The 14,421-nt window shown below is 37.8% G+C and overlaps 1 protein-coding gene across 4 annotated transcripts in view; it reads left to right on the top strand.

The window, feature by feature from the left end:
• LOC149218265 (uncharacterized) overlaps positions 1-14,421 on the top strand; it is a 503,060-nt gene that overhangs the window by 79,943 nt on the left and 408,696 nt on the right. For all 4 annotated transcript variants that reach the window (XM_089383876.1, XM_089383877.1, XM_089383874.1 and 1 more), the window contains one exon: positions 6,003-6,053. In XM_089383876.1, the coding sequence (XP_089240002.1) occupies positions 6,003-6,053 (51 nt within the window). The remainder of the gene's footprint in view (positions 1-6,002; positions 6,054-14,421) is intronic.

Raw genomic sequence — 14,421 nt, 5'->3', positions numbered from 1 at the left:
GTTTGTAGCCATTGAATTCCCAATATGACAACTACTCCTCCTAGGGGCATGGTGTAGAATCAAATTTTAATTCATGATCTTCTAATTGCAAGATTTAGCTTGACTTTGTGGCACTTTTTTACTCCAATTCGTTTGCCGTTTGCTACCATCAGTTTTATGTCTGTGGCTGGATATATGAATAGATTTATTCTTTTTGTGACATTTATATCTATGATGTTATGGGTGCTTCTTGTGTCTATGAGTATGGTGACATTTTCTTTTTTTCACATGTCCTCTTAGTTTCAAAGTTTGGGATTGCGCTATTCTTGTTATTGCGGCAAGCAATATCTTGGGCATGGCCTCATCTTCTATATTTTGAATATTATTTTCTTCCTTACATTCTTCCATGTTGCTACTTGATGTGTCAAATTCTACTTCGTCTTCACACATATATAGTTTTTGTTATTACATCTATGCTTGGGTGTCCAATTGTCTCCACCATATCTACATTTGTTGACCCATTTCTTGTCTAAGTCCCAGTGCTAATTCTCTTCTTCTCTTAAGGGAGGGGTACATACCTGTCAGGCTTCTCTGTGGAGTACTTTTTCAACCTTTCATTTGAGTATTTGCTTGATTTTTCTAGACTTGTAAAGGATGGCTTGTTGGACATTTTCTTTTGTTCAATTAATTTAGCTGCGTGCCTGGCATCCTCAATTGTTGTAGGATTCCATAGCTTTATTTCACTACAGATACAATCTTTTAGTCCACGGATGTACATTTTCAGCAATTGTTCATCTGTGTATCCATTTTGTCTAGTGGCCAAAACTTCCCCTTCATGTGTATAGTCATTTATGTTTCCTTTCCGTCTAGAATGTACAATTTTTTGTAAAAATGATCATCTTCTTCTTCATGAAACCTTTTAAATATGGCAATCGTGAAGCTTTGCTAATGAAAAGAATAATCATTACATTTCTTTTGTCCACCCTAGAAACCAATCGTAAGCTTCCCCTTCTAAATTGTTAGAAGCTGTCGTTACTTTTTTTCTTTCACCTAATGGGGGGTTTCATTCAAAAATCCCTTCCATCTTATTGTCCTAGACGCCTACTCTTGTATGGTCCTCACCATCATACTTTGGTAATTCCTTCTTAATTTGTTGACGATTTCTATTTGGAAATTTTGTGACACTGACTACCTGAAAAATGCACTTCAGGTTGTTCGTGATGGCCCTATTCATTTTTCTTTTGTGATAATGGACTTGATGTCAGCTTTTGATAAACTAAGGGTTGTGTCGTTAATACATCTACTTTCTTGGTTAGTTGATTCATTTGTTTGTCATGGTAGTTAAGTGTCTTGGTAGTTTCGTCCTTGTCATTGTTCCTCATTCTACGTTGTTTTCCATCGATCTTCGGATTTTGCGAGTAGATTATCAATTATGTTTCTCTTTTCGATTAGCAGATTCATTTTTTTAATCAACACCTTTTGTCCTTCTCCCAACTCCATCTATGCCTTTTCAATGTTGCTGAGACAATCTCTTATGCTATTAAACTCGTAGATGGTGATTTCTAATCCTATTTGATTGCTTGCACTAGATGCATTGATTTTAGTGTAGATGTTGGTTTCTAATCCTATTTGCTTACTTGCACTAGATGCATTGATTTGAGTGTAGATGTTGATTTTTAATCCTATTTGATTGCTTGCATTAGATGCATTGATTTCAGTGTAAATGTTGTTTTCTAATCTTATTTGATTGCTTGCATTAGATGCATTGATTTCAGTGTAGATGTTGATTTCTAATTTTATGTAATTGGATGTATGATGGTACATTAATTTTAAAGTGATTGGATTAACATTGTGCATTGATTTCAGTGTAAGCACAAAAAATTATTGACAATGTACATTGATTTTTGTGTTATAGTAATTCAACCTATTAATATTGGAGAGCAAGAGAGACAAGGTATGATGTTTACTACAACAACTTGAGCTAAAGATTTAAATGGTTTACGATTTCAACTATTCTTTTCATATAATCGATATGAAAAGATGGCAAAAGTAACAAGGGTGACAATAAGAATAGTAGAAGAAAATAGTTTGAGATTAATCACAATGAAGACTATTTGTAATTGACTACATTCTTATTATTCACATTTTCTATCATTCAACACTATTACATTGTCACTTTGCATTCAAAATTTTTATTTCATCATTTTTCATCATTAAAGTTATTAACAATATTTATCATCTCAACAAATTGAGGTAACTAAGCAAATTTAAAATTAAAATGACCAAATTAATCTCAAACATATTTAGTATATTTAAAATGATTATATTAATATTATATGTATTTACATATTATTGACAAAATTAATCATATCTTCGATAGAACTTCCTGTTGAGAAATCTAGGGCATTGGCATTAGGTGATTTCTCTTCTATTAGTCACTGTTTGTGAATTCTTTTTACTTGTTTATTTTAGGATCTTCTTCAAGTTAGATTATTAATGTTCTTCTTCACCAGACAGTAACCAATGCATGAACATAAATAGACAAGAGACACATCATGTAGGCTATAAGCCAGGGCCAAAACACAGTCAACCTTCTTCGACGATTCTCTTCTACTTCGATCTTCCTCAAACTGAGATCAGCTCTTCAATGAATTGTATATATATACTAGGCATGGCACCAGAACATGTCAATGTGAAGTCACCAAACTATGACCACTGTAGCATCACTGAAGAATAACTCCTTCAGAGCACCAAGCTACGACCTCTATGTACCACCAAACTGTGGTTTCTAGACCATTATGTGATCTTCTATTGTGGCATCGAGATTCTCCTTGAAATATCACTGAGATATTCTTCTTTAGATAGCACCAAGACCTTAACTGTGGTAGCACCGAAAACCTTTACTGAGATGACACCGAAATCTTTCCACTGTAATAACATAGAACCATTAGCTGTGATACTGTGATATATGAACTATGATTGCCTTCCGAAAATCTCAGAGAATCCAAACTCTGTTGACTGATCTGAAATCCGAATTTCTTGACTGTAATATATTTGAGCTTCTTGTCTGAGGTCATTCGAAACACATCTTTTGCAATCTGGTCCGAGATCTGAGGTTGACTAAACTTCTTGACAATGAGATGACACCGAACTGATCTCTGTAGATCTGTTCCCTATCCGAGCTTCTTGCACTGATATCCGGGCTTGCTTCTATGTTAGGTCACCCGAAATCCCAGAGAGATCCGCACCTTTTCCTTCCACAGTCCATTTGAAAACTCAGAGATGTATCCAAAATTCTCTGTGTAAATGCGAAGAGCCCAACCGTGTATATATAGTAGTTTGTCTCCATAAATAAGCCGACATGATCTATTGAAGGGATGTGTCTCCAAAATAAGTGAGCCGACATGAGTTTTTATTTCTTCTTGAGGCCGACATGAAGAGGAGAGCTTGTGCTTGTCGTTGGAGGGCTTCTAGACAATCTTATTGACTTATATAAATTTTACACATGCTCAAGAAGAGCTCTTCATACATGACATTAATTCTTTGACCTAAATAACATATCCTAAGGCTCTCAATGGGAGCCATCTATAACAAAATCACTTGCTCATGAAACCCATGAAGCAAGGCTTACAATAATAAATTTATTTTTCTTCATTACATCATTTACAAGAGTCATAATTACATGTCATTATCAAGACCGAGCCTAGTTACACTTTTCAACATTTCCTTCGTTGCACACAACTAAAACCGGCCTAGATCCATCTTAACTCTGGATCTATCAAGTGCTGAGAGGGATCAAATCTCTCGAGGTGCAAACCTTTCCTCAAGTTTTGCACTCAGAAAAGAGGTTTGCGCTTCGAGAGATTTGACCCCTCTCGGCCCTTGATACATCCGGAGTTAAGGTGGATCTAAGCTGATTAACACCTTTTTTCGTTCCGCCAACTCCATCTATACCTTTTCAATGTTGCTGAGACAATCTCTTATGCTATTAACCTCGTCTTTGTATCAATTAAAATCGGAAAACATTTATTCTTTTGCGAACATTTTTGTCCTTGCAGACCCACTTCCTCTTTTTTTTATAAATATTATTATTATTTTTAATATTATATATTATAATAATGTAATATATATATATATATATATATATATATATATATATATGATATTAATATTATATAAGCGTAGTCTAACTTATAGACGAAATGGCCTTTTTCACGACCATTTTTCTGGTTAATTTTAATCAAAATATGACGAAGATTTTTAAAAACTTGAGTTTAAATTGTTTAATCTGCATAATTTGAGTGCCTCAAAGGTTTTTTAGGGTGCTGAATACATTTATGCATTCAAAATTGTATTTTAGACAACAAAAAATCTTGAAATTGTATTGCCGGATTTTGGTGAATTCCAGTGAAAAAAGCTATTTCGTCTATAAGTTAGACTATGACTTTTTATATAATGTAACTTTAATAATTAGTTATTGACTTGAAAAAAAGTTATATGATTATTGTACAGTGTAAGTGACATCATATGTTGTATGGTCATGCCTTGTGTGGCCAATAGTGCGACAACTGCAGTGGGCGAAACAACTGTTGGTGGATAGAAAGTGGTGTCGAGTGACAGCGTGTCTTGCAGATGGCAGGCGGTGTCGAGCAGTAGTGGTGGTGTCAAGTGTTAGTGGCTGAATGTTCGAGGCAACTAGTGGAGGTAGATAGGGGGCGGGTGGTGAGGGAAGGGTGCACAAAGGTTGACGACATAGGATAGCAGTGATAAAATTTTTGACGAGGCAGGTTGGCGGCAATAGATAGGAGATGACAGCTGAAATGGAAAACACTAAGTAGGGACAGTGCGATCGTGGAGTAGTACGGATGGTGAATGGTAGAATTATTTTGACGAAGGAATTGGTAGCCCAACGTATACCAAACCGCTCGGCTTTGATACTAATGAAACAATAACACTTGTATATTTGGAGTGATAATAATTATTATTGAATAAGAATGAATGAATTTAATATCATTCGGATGATGTTGACTGGTCACGAGTGAGAGGGTACGGTATGCACCTTTTACTAACTAATTATTTACACATTACTAATTAATTATTTATTATTTTATTTGTAACAAGTTATTTCCAATATTCATTTATGAAGAAATTTTCCCCTAGGGCATATGATGGTGCACTTGATTGTAAAGAAGAGGGGTTATGATAAGGAGGTTCTTTGTTCGACCTATGTTGCTAGAAAAGTGGAACCCCCCAATACTAGTTTTGTTTCGATGTGGAAACCCATGTGTTTCAGCCAAGCTGAAACACATTTCAGGGATTGTATACCATGTTTTGATGTTCGTACATGTTTGTGTGGCATATTTTTGGCCTGGGACTCACTAAAATTTATTTTTAAGTAATTAAATTTTTTAGTGAATAGGTTTTATTAATATTTACATGAACGTATCTCTTTTCTAATGTCTTTAAAGTTTCTCGTTTAAATATTTTGGGCCTTGGCACTTGTTCATTTATTCACGAATCTGTATTCTAAATCATAATGTTAAAGCTTAAATGCTTTCTTTGAAAGTTCTAATATAATTTTCTGAAATGGCACATTACACACAAACATATCGTGTTTCTCCATTTCCTAATTTTTGAGGGATCATGTTTCAGTGCATTTCTATTTCTCCGTATCAAGCAACTTAGCATTCACCCTAAATGATTAATGTTCAACCTCAAATGAATGGGCTGGCAATATAAATTCTGGCAGCTGCTCTTGCTGGTCTTTCGAATTGTTGACTGATAATGTGGTTTTTGTCTTGAAAATGATTATTTAAGAAGATAAATTTCCTTGTCTAGCATAAGGAGTGTCTTGAAAATGATAGTTTATTGGTTGTTTATTGAAATGTTGAATTCAAAATAATTGTTGAAAAACTTCAATTTCGTTGACTAATATATTTGATTACTAGGGATTCTATAGATTTTGTTCTATGATGGCAAGAAAATATCTATTCATGCATTTAATAATATTGTGGTTCATTCAGAGTTCAGTCTTGAAGCAAGCTCGGAATCAAGTGCGCAAGGTGGAGCAGAGGGTATAATTTTCAGTTCTGTTTTTGAGTTTCAGATTGAATAACCTTTGATGATTAGTGGTAGAATTACAGTTATTCATTGCTGCTATTTATTTGTGCTTCTGAGCTTGATAGTTTGCTTGGTAAATTTGGATATATTTTGGGTACCAAATCAATTTAACATTGTTGTTAACTCGGGAAAACAAAGGCGTGCTCAATGAAAAGTCAATACACATCACTTAATTAAAAGGCACCATTAATCACTTCCCATTTGGTGTCAATACCATCTGAAATAATGGATGCTATCAACAATTATTTATTTCTGGAATCTTATATGAGTAGCCCTAACTTTTGTTGAAAATGAACCCAACTTGAGAAAAGTTGCGACAAAAAGGTCAGTATTTCATCATGCTAGCTGTTATGTCTCTGTCAAGAACTGAAGTGCTCTAGATTCAGGGTTTTAAATGCTGATGATACAATTTTACAGTTTAAAAGTGTGCCTAGACATAGTGTATAAAGTTGTGAACAATGCACTAATATATTTCTTAGTGTGTATTTAAAGGGTTGTCTAACATAACAAGACAGAAAAAGGAATTCTCTTTGGTGTGTTACCTCTTGAATTTTCGCTTGATGTAAAAGTCATGAACCACACTTATGAAACTCAAGTGTGACCTAGATAAACTACCCACTGTCACGTCATAGCCATATCTTTCTCTCTTTAGGCTAGCTTTATACTAGCTCAAAGGGGGAAATCTCTAGGGAAATTTAAGCCCAAGATATTGTGCAGACTCTAGAGAAGGGGCAAAGGGGCTTAGAGCAAATCTTATTTAGGGTTTGTAGATGATACTTTAATGTTCCAGATTTGCAATCAGATTTTATCAACCTTTGAATGATGTACAAAACAGCAAGATAAATTGGCTAATTTAGGCAAATCCAAAGAGACGTGTGCTAGGAATATGGGATTTGCATCTAGAATTTTCAAGTCAGGTTTTAGGATGTTTAATTGATGTTTATGTGACTTGAACAACAATATGGAATAAGATATTTACTGTTTAATTTCCAGATTTGTACAAGAGAAAACAAGTTTACGATTTTTTGGATATTTTGGGTTGTTGAAAGGGAAAGATCAATGCTTTACTTTTGTTTTGATCTGTGGGGCCTTTTGCCCTAAAATCTAGCAAGGTCTTGTGAGGGGAGCCCCACAAGATAGGAACTAGACCAAGGGGCAACAATATGAGGTGTGGCCCACTGTCACCACAACGACTACCTCTCGCTCTTTAGTGGACTTTCACCACAAGGGAGGCTTCCCTATATTGGGTTGCCTAAAGGATTTATCAAGTACTAGAGGTAATGGTGACAAAGATAGGCCAGGGAGGGCTGCTCTTCTTAAGAACAGGGCTTAGCTAGCATGATGAGGCAATTCGTATCCTCCAAATGACCTAATTATGACATAGCGTGACCTAGGGCTTGAGAATAAACAAGTTTAGTAGGCTTATCTAGGATCACAAGGCCAAGAAAAGGCTTCCAATAGATGTATACCTTCAATTTATGGAACAAGAAGCCTTCAATAAGCCCCAAGTTGAAGCCTAGGGCAAACTAGGCTTTTTTAGGGCACAATTTACCTAGGGCAAAGGACATCAACCTTAAAATGGGAAATTAGCCACGAGAATGATTTGATTTTGAGGCAAATACTTTATCTCTAGGTGTTGAATCCCTCCACAATGCAACGTCTTCAACCCTAGCTGAAAAAGATGCCCTAGCCCTAGCTAGCGACTTTCCTTAAGAGGCCGAAATCAATTTTAGGAGAAGAAAAGTGAGGTTTAATATGAGTTTTTAAGTTGATCAACTATGTGACCAAGGCTAGTGCATTGACCTTGGGTGATGGAGTCTATGGGATGATGACTAAACCCTAGCAAGGATTAAGGGAATTATGAAACCCTAGGTTTCAAACCTTGACTATCATTTTTGTGAGGGAGCAAAGTCATTGGGGAGAGTTGTGAAATTTCCTTGAATGCACCAACTGGAAATTATTCTCCTAATTGATTAGTAGTTTATTTGTTTACGACAAATATCAAATAACTCATTGATGCATTCTTCACAAATAAAATATGTTGCGGAAGTAAATAAGGAATTGTGAAATAGATGCACACACATAAAAATAGACACCAATATTTTTGGACTGAAAAGTCCCTGGTAAAACCCCAATGGGAAAACTAGTGCAACAGATGAGTGTTTATTTTACTATTATGCAGCAAATTTTGAGAGTACAATAATCTAGATGCTCAACTGGCAATCCTCTATCCGAATGCTCAACTGGCAATCCTCTAACTACTTGAACCCGACATTGGCGACTCACACTGCTGGCTTTGGATAACTCACACTGCAGGCTCTGGATAACTCGCACTGCTTGGAAATTTGCTCCAAGTGAGGCGTGCTACCTCCCTCTGCCTCTAGAAGTAACTTGCTCTACCTCCTTGGAAGCTAATTCAACGTCCGACAACTGAATCCAGTCTCTTCCGGCAACTTGCTCAAGGGTCTATGGTTATTCGCACTAACTCCCGCGACCCACTTTGTAGATAATTTGACCTCCTATCTCCTGCCACTTCGACACTGGTGAAACACTGGAAAACTCTCCGTAATCCTGCTCCCAAGTTTTCTGCTGCTCCCTCTCCATGATGCTCTACCTTTGGCTTGAGCTATGCCCTCACTGAAGATGTGAATTGGGTAGCTCGATCTACTTTGCTTGCTCTCTCTCAACTATATCTGTTTCCAGCCCATCGACTTGCTCTTATAATCTCTCGCTGGAGCATCAATGAACAATATCTAATCGTGATTGATGGCTAAGGTCAATTTGAATCCATCAATACACTTTCTAGAAGTCTCTAGAGCACATGTCAATTTCTTCAATTAATACCTATTAACTAATCAATTTTCCTGACTTAGACAATTTTATTTATTGATCAGTTAGTTTAATTGAGAGCTTTCTAAGTGTTTTCTCTCGAAACTTTTTCTGGGTTTTGGAGATCTCGTGCTCTTTAGCCTCTTTGACACCTTAGAGACTAGAACACCTATCCGATGTTACCACAAATCCATAAACACTCCCTCTTACCGAGGAAGGTGTTCTCTCCCCATCATCTCTCTTCTACAATTCTATAGATGTGCTGATCATGCTATTGATGTTTGACATCTGTTACACCTCCTTCACATCTCTCACTGATTTGACTCCTTTTCACTAAAAATCACAGTGAATAAGTCAACTGGAAAACACTGTCCATTAATAGCTACGCATGCTCTGATCTATCTCACACTATTGCTACCACTGCTCTGCTACTATATTGCATTGTTGTTGCAACTACTGCAATAGTGAGTCTGATCTTACTTGATCTCCCTCTGAAACAAAAATGGGAAATCTTTCCCGGATGTAAACTCCCTCTTGGAATCTCACTCTGGATGGAATTGCACTTGCAACCTGTAACTGGGCAATTCACACTGCCTCCTCCAATCACACGAATTTCTTGCAATTGCAACTGGAAACTCGATCTCAACATATCTACTGTGCCTCGACAACAGGTTCTGCAACTATCCCTTGAGTCCTCAGATTGCAACTAGCTTTTCACTGTCTACTTAGCACTTGACTGCACCGAACTGGATCTGCTACTGTCGCTCATGCATCTGACTGCATTGAACTGGATTTGCTACTATCGCTCACGCATCTGACTGCAACTGTCTCTCAAGATCTTATTGCGCCTTGCTGACATCTCAAGTTTCAACCCTCCTGCTACTCTATACTGTGGGCTCCCATAGCAAAGGAACTGATCCATGTGAACAACAATTGGATCTGAACTAGACTTCTTGCTGCTTACCCATGGATCTTGCCCATCCTGATCTCTGAACCATCATGCTCCTTCTCCATCTGGAGGTATCACTGTTATCAATGCGAATTCCTCCAATCTAGAGGTCAATCATCTATCTCTGCCAAAGCCGCTGTCTGCTCCTGCCCCTTCTTGTCCTTATTTCTCTTTGGACACTGGGTGACGTAGTGACCAAATTCACCGCATCCGAAGCATTTGACCTTTGACTGATCATTTTTATTTTTCTGAGTTCTGTCCCTAATTGGGACCCTTCTTTTCCTTCCCTTTACCTGCAAGGGCTATATTCTCCTCTTCCTCCTTCTCTACTTTCGGTCCTTTGCTGTTTTTGCTGATAGTACCCTCTGCAAGGCTGAGCCTTAACTCCTCCTGAGTGAAGTCACTTCATAGGCGATCCCATCCTGGAGGCGTATCTCGCTCAGAAATAACGTGGATGAATATATGCCACTCCTTGGAAAACCCATTTAGAGATGTGCGCACCAACTCATCATCAGACAGTTTCTCTCCAACGACTGCAAGTTCATCTTGGACATTCTGAAGTATGGTGAGATAGGAAGTAACGCCTTCACCCTTCTGCATCCTAGTGGTCCTCAGCTTCTCTCCTTGAGAATCATTTTGCGATTCTCTGAAGGATTCTCATACAACTTTACGATGACATCCCACATGTCCTTTGTTGTATTTTTATTTGCAATATGCGGGACGACATGATCCCGAACACCATCTAGGACCATTCTCTTAGCTTTGGCCATCTCTTTCTTGAAGGTTGCCAATTGTTGTGGATCTGTTGGCTCTGCCATGACATTTGTCACGAACTCCTTCAGACCATGCTCATCCAATAGGAATTGCATCTCGGCCTTCCAGACACCAAAGTTAGATGCTCCATCAAGTCTGTCTTGATCCTTGAGTCCTGCTGTGACCATCTCTGTGAAACTCAAATAAACTGGAGACTAGTGCTGCAAATATCCTTTTCCTTCTTGCTCAACCTTCCTTTTGTTGCTTGCACTCCCTCTGGAATGCGCAAATCTACTCTCTCTTGCCTCTAGAAATCCTTCTTCGGCACTCGCACTCCTGTTACTCCTCTACTAGGCAGCTCGCTCTACCTTCCGGAAGTCCTCCTCTGGATTCTGGCACAGGTACTGCTACTCTTGAAGTATGCATTGGCTGAACTGATAAGTTTGCTACGACCTTCTGCTACTGAAAGTCACGGATCTCCTCCTGGAAGCTAGAATTGGAAATCCTCTGAGAATTTTGGAAATTCCCTCTCAGTGTGCTTTTCTCTTCCTACCCTGCGCAGATATGCTATTGCAACCTGTTATCACTTAGAGAAAATCCAAGCTGTAAGGGAAAAACTCTAAGGTAACCTCTAACCAATCTCTTGAATTGAAAGCTAGCCCTTTCAATCTGAAGGGGGATCCCTTCTATAACCCAGTCCAAATGACTGGTTAATTACTTAACACAAGGACTAGGTCCGCTGTAACAAAACTTCAAAATTGTGGAAGGGTTTGATAGATTTCCATTGGGCATGGAGTCAAATATTTGGCTTAACAAGGAAGCAAACTAAAACCTTCAAAGAGAAAGGATAGCTGAGATACTCTGAGATTTAAAATTATTGAGATGAAATGCAGAATAATAAGACAATAGTATACTTATAAGAGCATCACAAGGATGAATTCTACAAAGCATAAGTCAGAAATTTGTGAAAGACTGATCATATAAACAAAGCATAGTAAATATGATTTCTGTTTATTTACTATTATCAGTCATGGAAGAACATACATATGACAACATAGAAGGAAAACAAAAATAGGGGAAACTCATATTCAAAATCTCTCAACCTAAGTTGCACTGAAAAGGATACAGGGTTTGAAACGAATACAACAAATTTTCAAAAATTCTGGATACGATACGACACGAAACGACACACATACACACATATATATATATATTTAAGAATTTCATATTACCATTCATCTTTTAGAATCTAGATTCTATATCTAAAAATACATAATCAATTATCATCTATCATCATCATCAATTCATCATAAACATTGTCATCATCATTAATGATTATTATAACATTCATGATTCAACATGTCATCAAGTTTCTATTTCAAATTTCAATCATCAATTGAAGTTACCTGACACGGGGACACGGGACACGAAGGACACGGGGATTCGAGTGTTGGACACAGACACATTGACCCCTCGAAACAAGACACATTATATATTATTTTATATATATATATATTAAAAATTAGATATTTCTTACACAAATTCTCATACATGATACAAATTCATTGATTCAAACATAGATCTTCATCTAGATGTAAGTTTTACAAAGTAACATTATGCATACAAATACAATTGTGACATAAACGATAAATCATAATACATATTCATCAATGATCCAATAGGAGAAAGACAAGATACTGTAGTTTTCTCATTAAGTCATCATAATCAAAATGTGTACAATGTTACATAGGTAGTAGCAATGCCATTGGCAAATAGAAATAGCAAATACAAAACAACTACAAGCCTAAAGGCAATAGGTAGCCATGAGTCATCAATCCTCAAAATCAAAATCAACATCATTGCACTCGTCATCATGGTCACCACTGCTCTCCTTTGCTACATCCTCCTCCTCTGTATCCAATGTCATCTCTGCATCTGCTGGTGTGGAGGATGACCCCTCTACAATATCACCATCATCAAAAGTGACAGGCTCTAACACTGGCTCATTAAGATCCATGTTAGCCAATGCCAACTCAACACTGCTGTCCAAACCCATATCATCAGGAAAGACATCCCACATCTTTGTCTTTCCCTTCAACCACTCATCCCTCTGCCTGTAAATAAGATGAAGGTTGGTGTGCACATACACCATTGTCTCTGCCCTGGACTGCTCAAGCCTTCTCTTCTTGACACTATACAAATTCCCATATGTGCTCCAATTCCTCTCGCAACAAGAGGATGAAGTCACCTGAGAAAGGAGACTCATGGCTAACTGCTGTAGAGGAAGGCTTGTTGCCCCATGAGTTGCCTACCAAGAATAGGGCTTCTTAGCCCCCCTGTCTCGAATCAAATCATATCTGCAAATCGACTAGTGCCAGTGGAAAACTCTGCAAAGGCATCCTCCACCTCATCAAGGGATGCTCTATCTTGAAAAATCCACCTCAATGCAACTTTTCTCCTCTGTGAAATTTTCCCATGCATGTGAGGAGGAAATCTGTGGGAAGGTCCACCATTCAGCCACTCATGGCTATAGCATTTTGGGTTCAATAAGCGAGCCAAACAATGTAAAGGTGTGCAATTCTTGTCCCATCTATTGACAAGAATATCCTATATGGTGGTGAAGAAGGTCTCTGATGATGTCTCATACTCAGGGCACTCACTCTGTAAAATAATGCTCCTCATAGACTCAATCATGGAATCCCATCCCTCATAAACCTCTCCTATGATGGGTTGGTCTGTATTTGCAAATCAAAGCAAAGAAATGATAGGGTCCATGATCTGAATAAGTAGATCTACCGTCTCCCACCAAGCGTCATCTAACACTGTTTCCTTCACTCTTTTTGAGGCTGGTTGATCCGTCTTTCTCCAAAAAGATCAAAACTCTGAAATAACAATGGCCCCAAGAGCGGTCTTGACCTCCCTCAAGCTCTTCAACATGATGAATGAAGAGGCAAACTGTGTATTCGCAATCTTCAACAATGATAGATTGGTGTACTCCTTGTAGATAGTGAGGGCATTTGTATGATTTTGTACAAAGTTGCGGATATGCCGTGCATCCTCAATAATGCTTCCAACCCAAAGCACATCAAAAGCAATAGATTTAAGTGATAAATTCAAAGAATGAACAATGCAAGGTGTCCAAAATATTTGTGGATATTTAGCTTTCACAATCATGCCAACAACCTTGCAAATAGGTGCATTATCTGTAATGATTTGCACACAAGAATCAACACCTACATCTTCAATAACTTCAATAAACAACTCACCCATATATTGTGCATCCTTGTATTGTCCAAGCGCATCCACTGATTTCAAGAAAACTGGGCCATTCAAGGAAGACACCATGAAGTTGATGAGTGGGTACCGCGCTGGATTTGTCCATCCATCAGAAAAAATGCTAACCCCAGATGTGGGCCATGCTGATTTAATAGGCTCAAGCATTTTGTCTACCTCTTTCTTTGCCTTCGTCAACAATGTGGTTCTTAGCTTCTCTGACCCAGGAGGCACATACCCTGATGGAGCCCCTTGAGTTAGAGCTCGACACATCTCAATAAATAAAGGTGAGCGTGCAATATTAAAGGATATGAAGTTCCGATAGAAAAACAATGCAATGGTGAGATCAAGCTCTTCCTGTTTGTCTTTCTGAAAAATCTTGTCCATTGGACCAAGTGCCATTGCCTTTCTTTTTGCTGCTTGTCCCCCACTAGAACTCTCAAATGGAAATTTGTTGCTTCTTTTCCTCAAGAATGGAATGGGTTCTTCGTTCTTGTTTTTTTTAGATGTTACAACCA

Source organism: Pinus tabuliformis, chromosome Q (assembly GCF_031772625.1).
Source record: "Pinus tabuliformis cultivar Carrire ecotype Pingquan chromosome Q, CPIR1, whole genome shotgun sequence".
Classification (NCBI taxonomy): domain Eukaryota; kingdom Viridiplantae; phylum Streptophyta; class Pinopsida; order Pinales; family Pinaceae; genus Pinus; species Pinus tabuliformis.
Note: the sequence above shows the minus strand (reverse complement) of the source record. Positions and strands in the feature narration are given on the sequence as shown.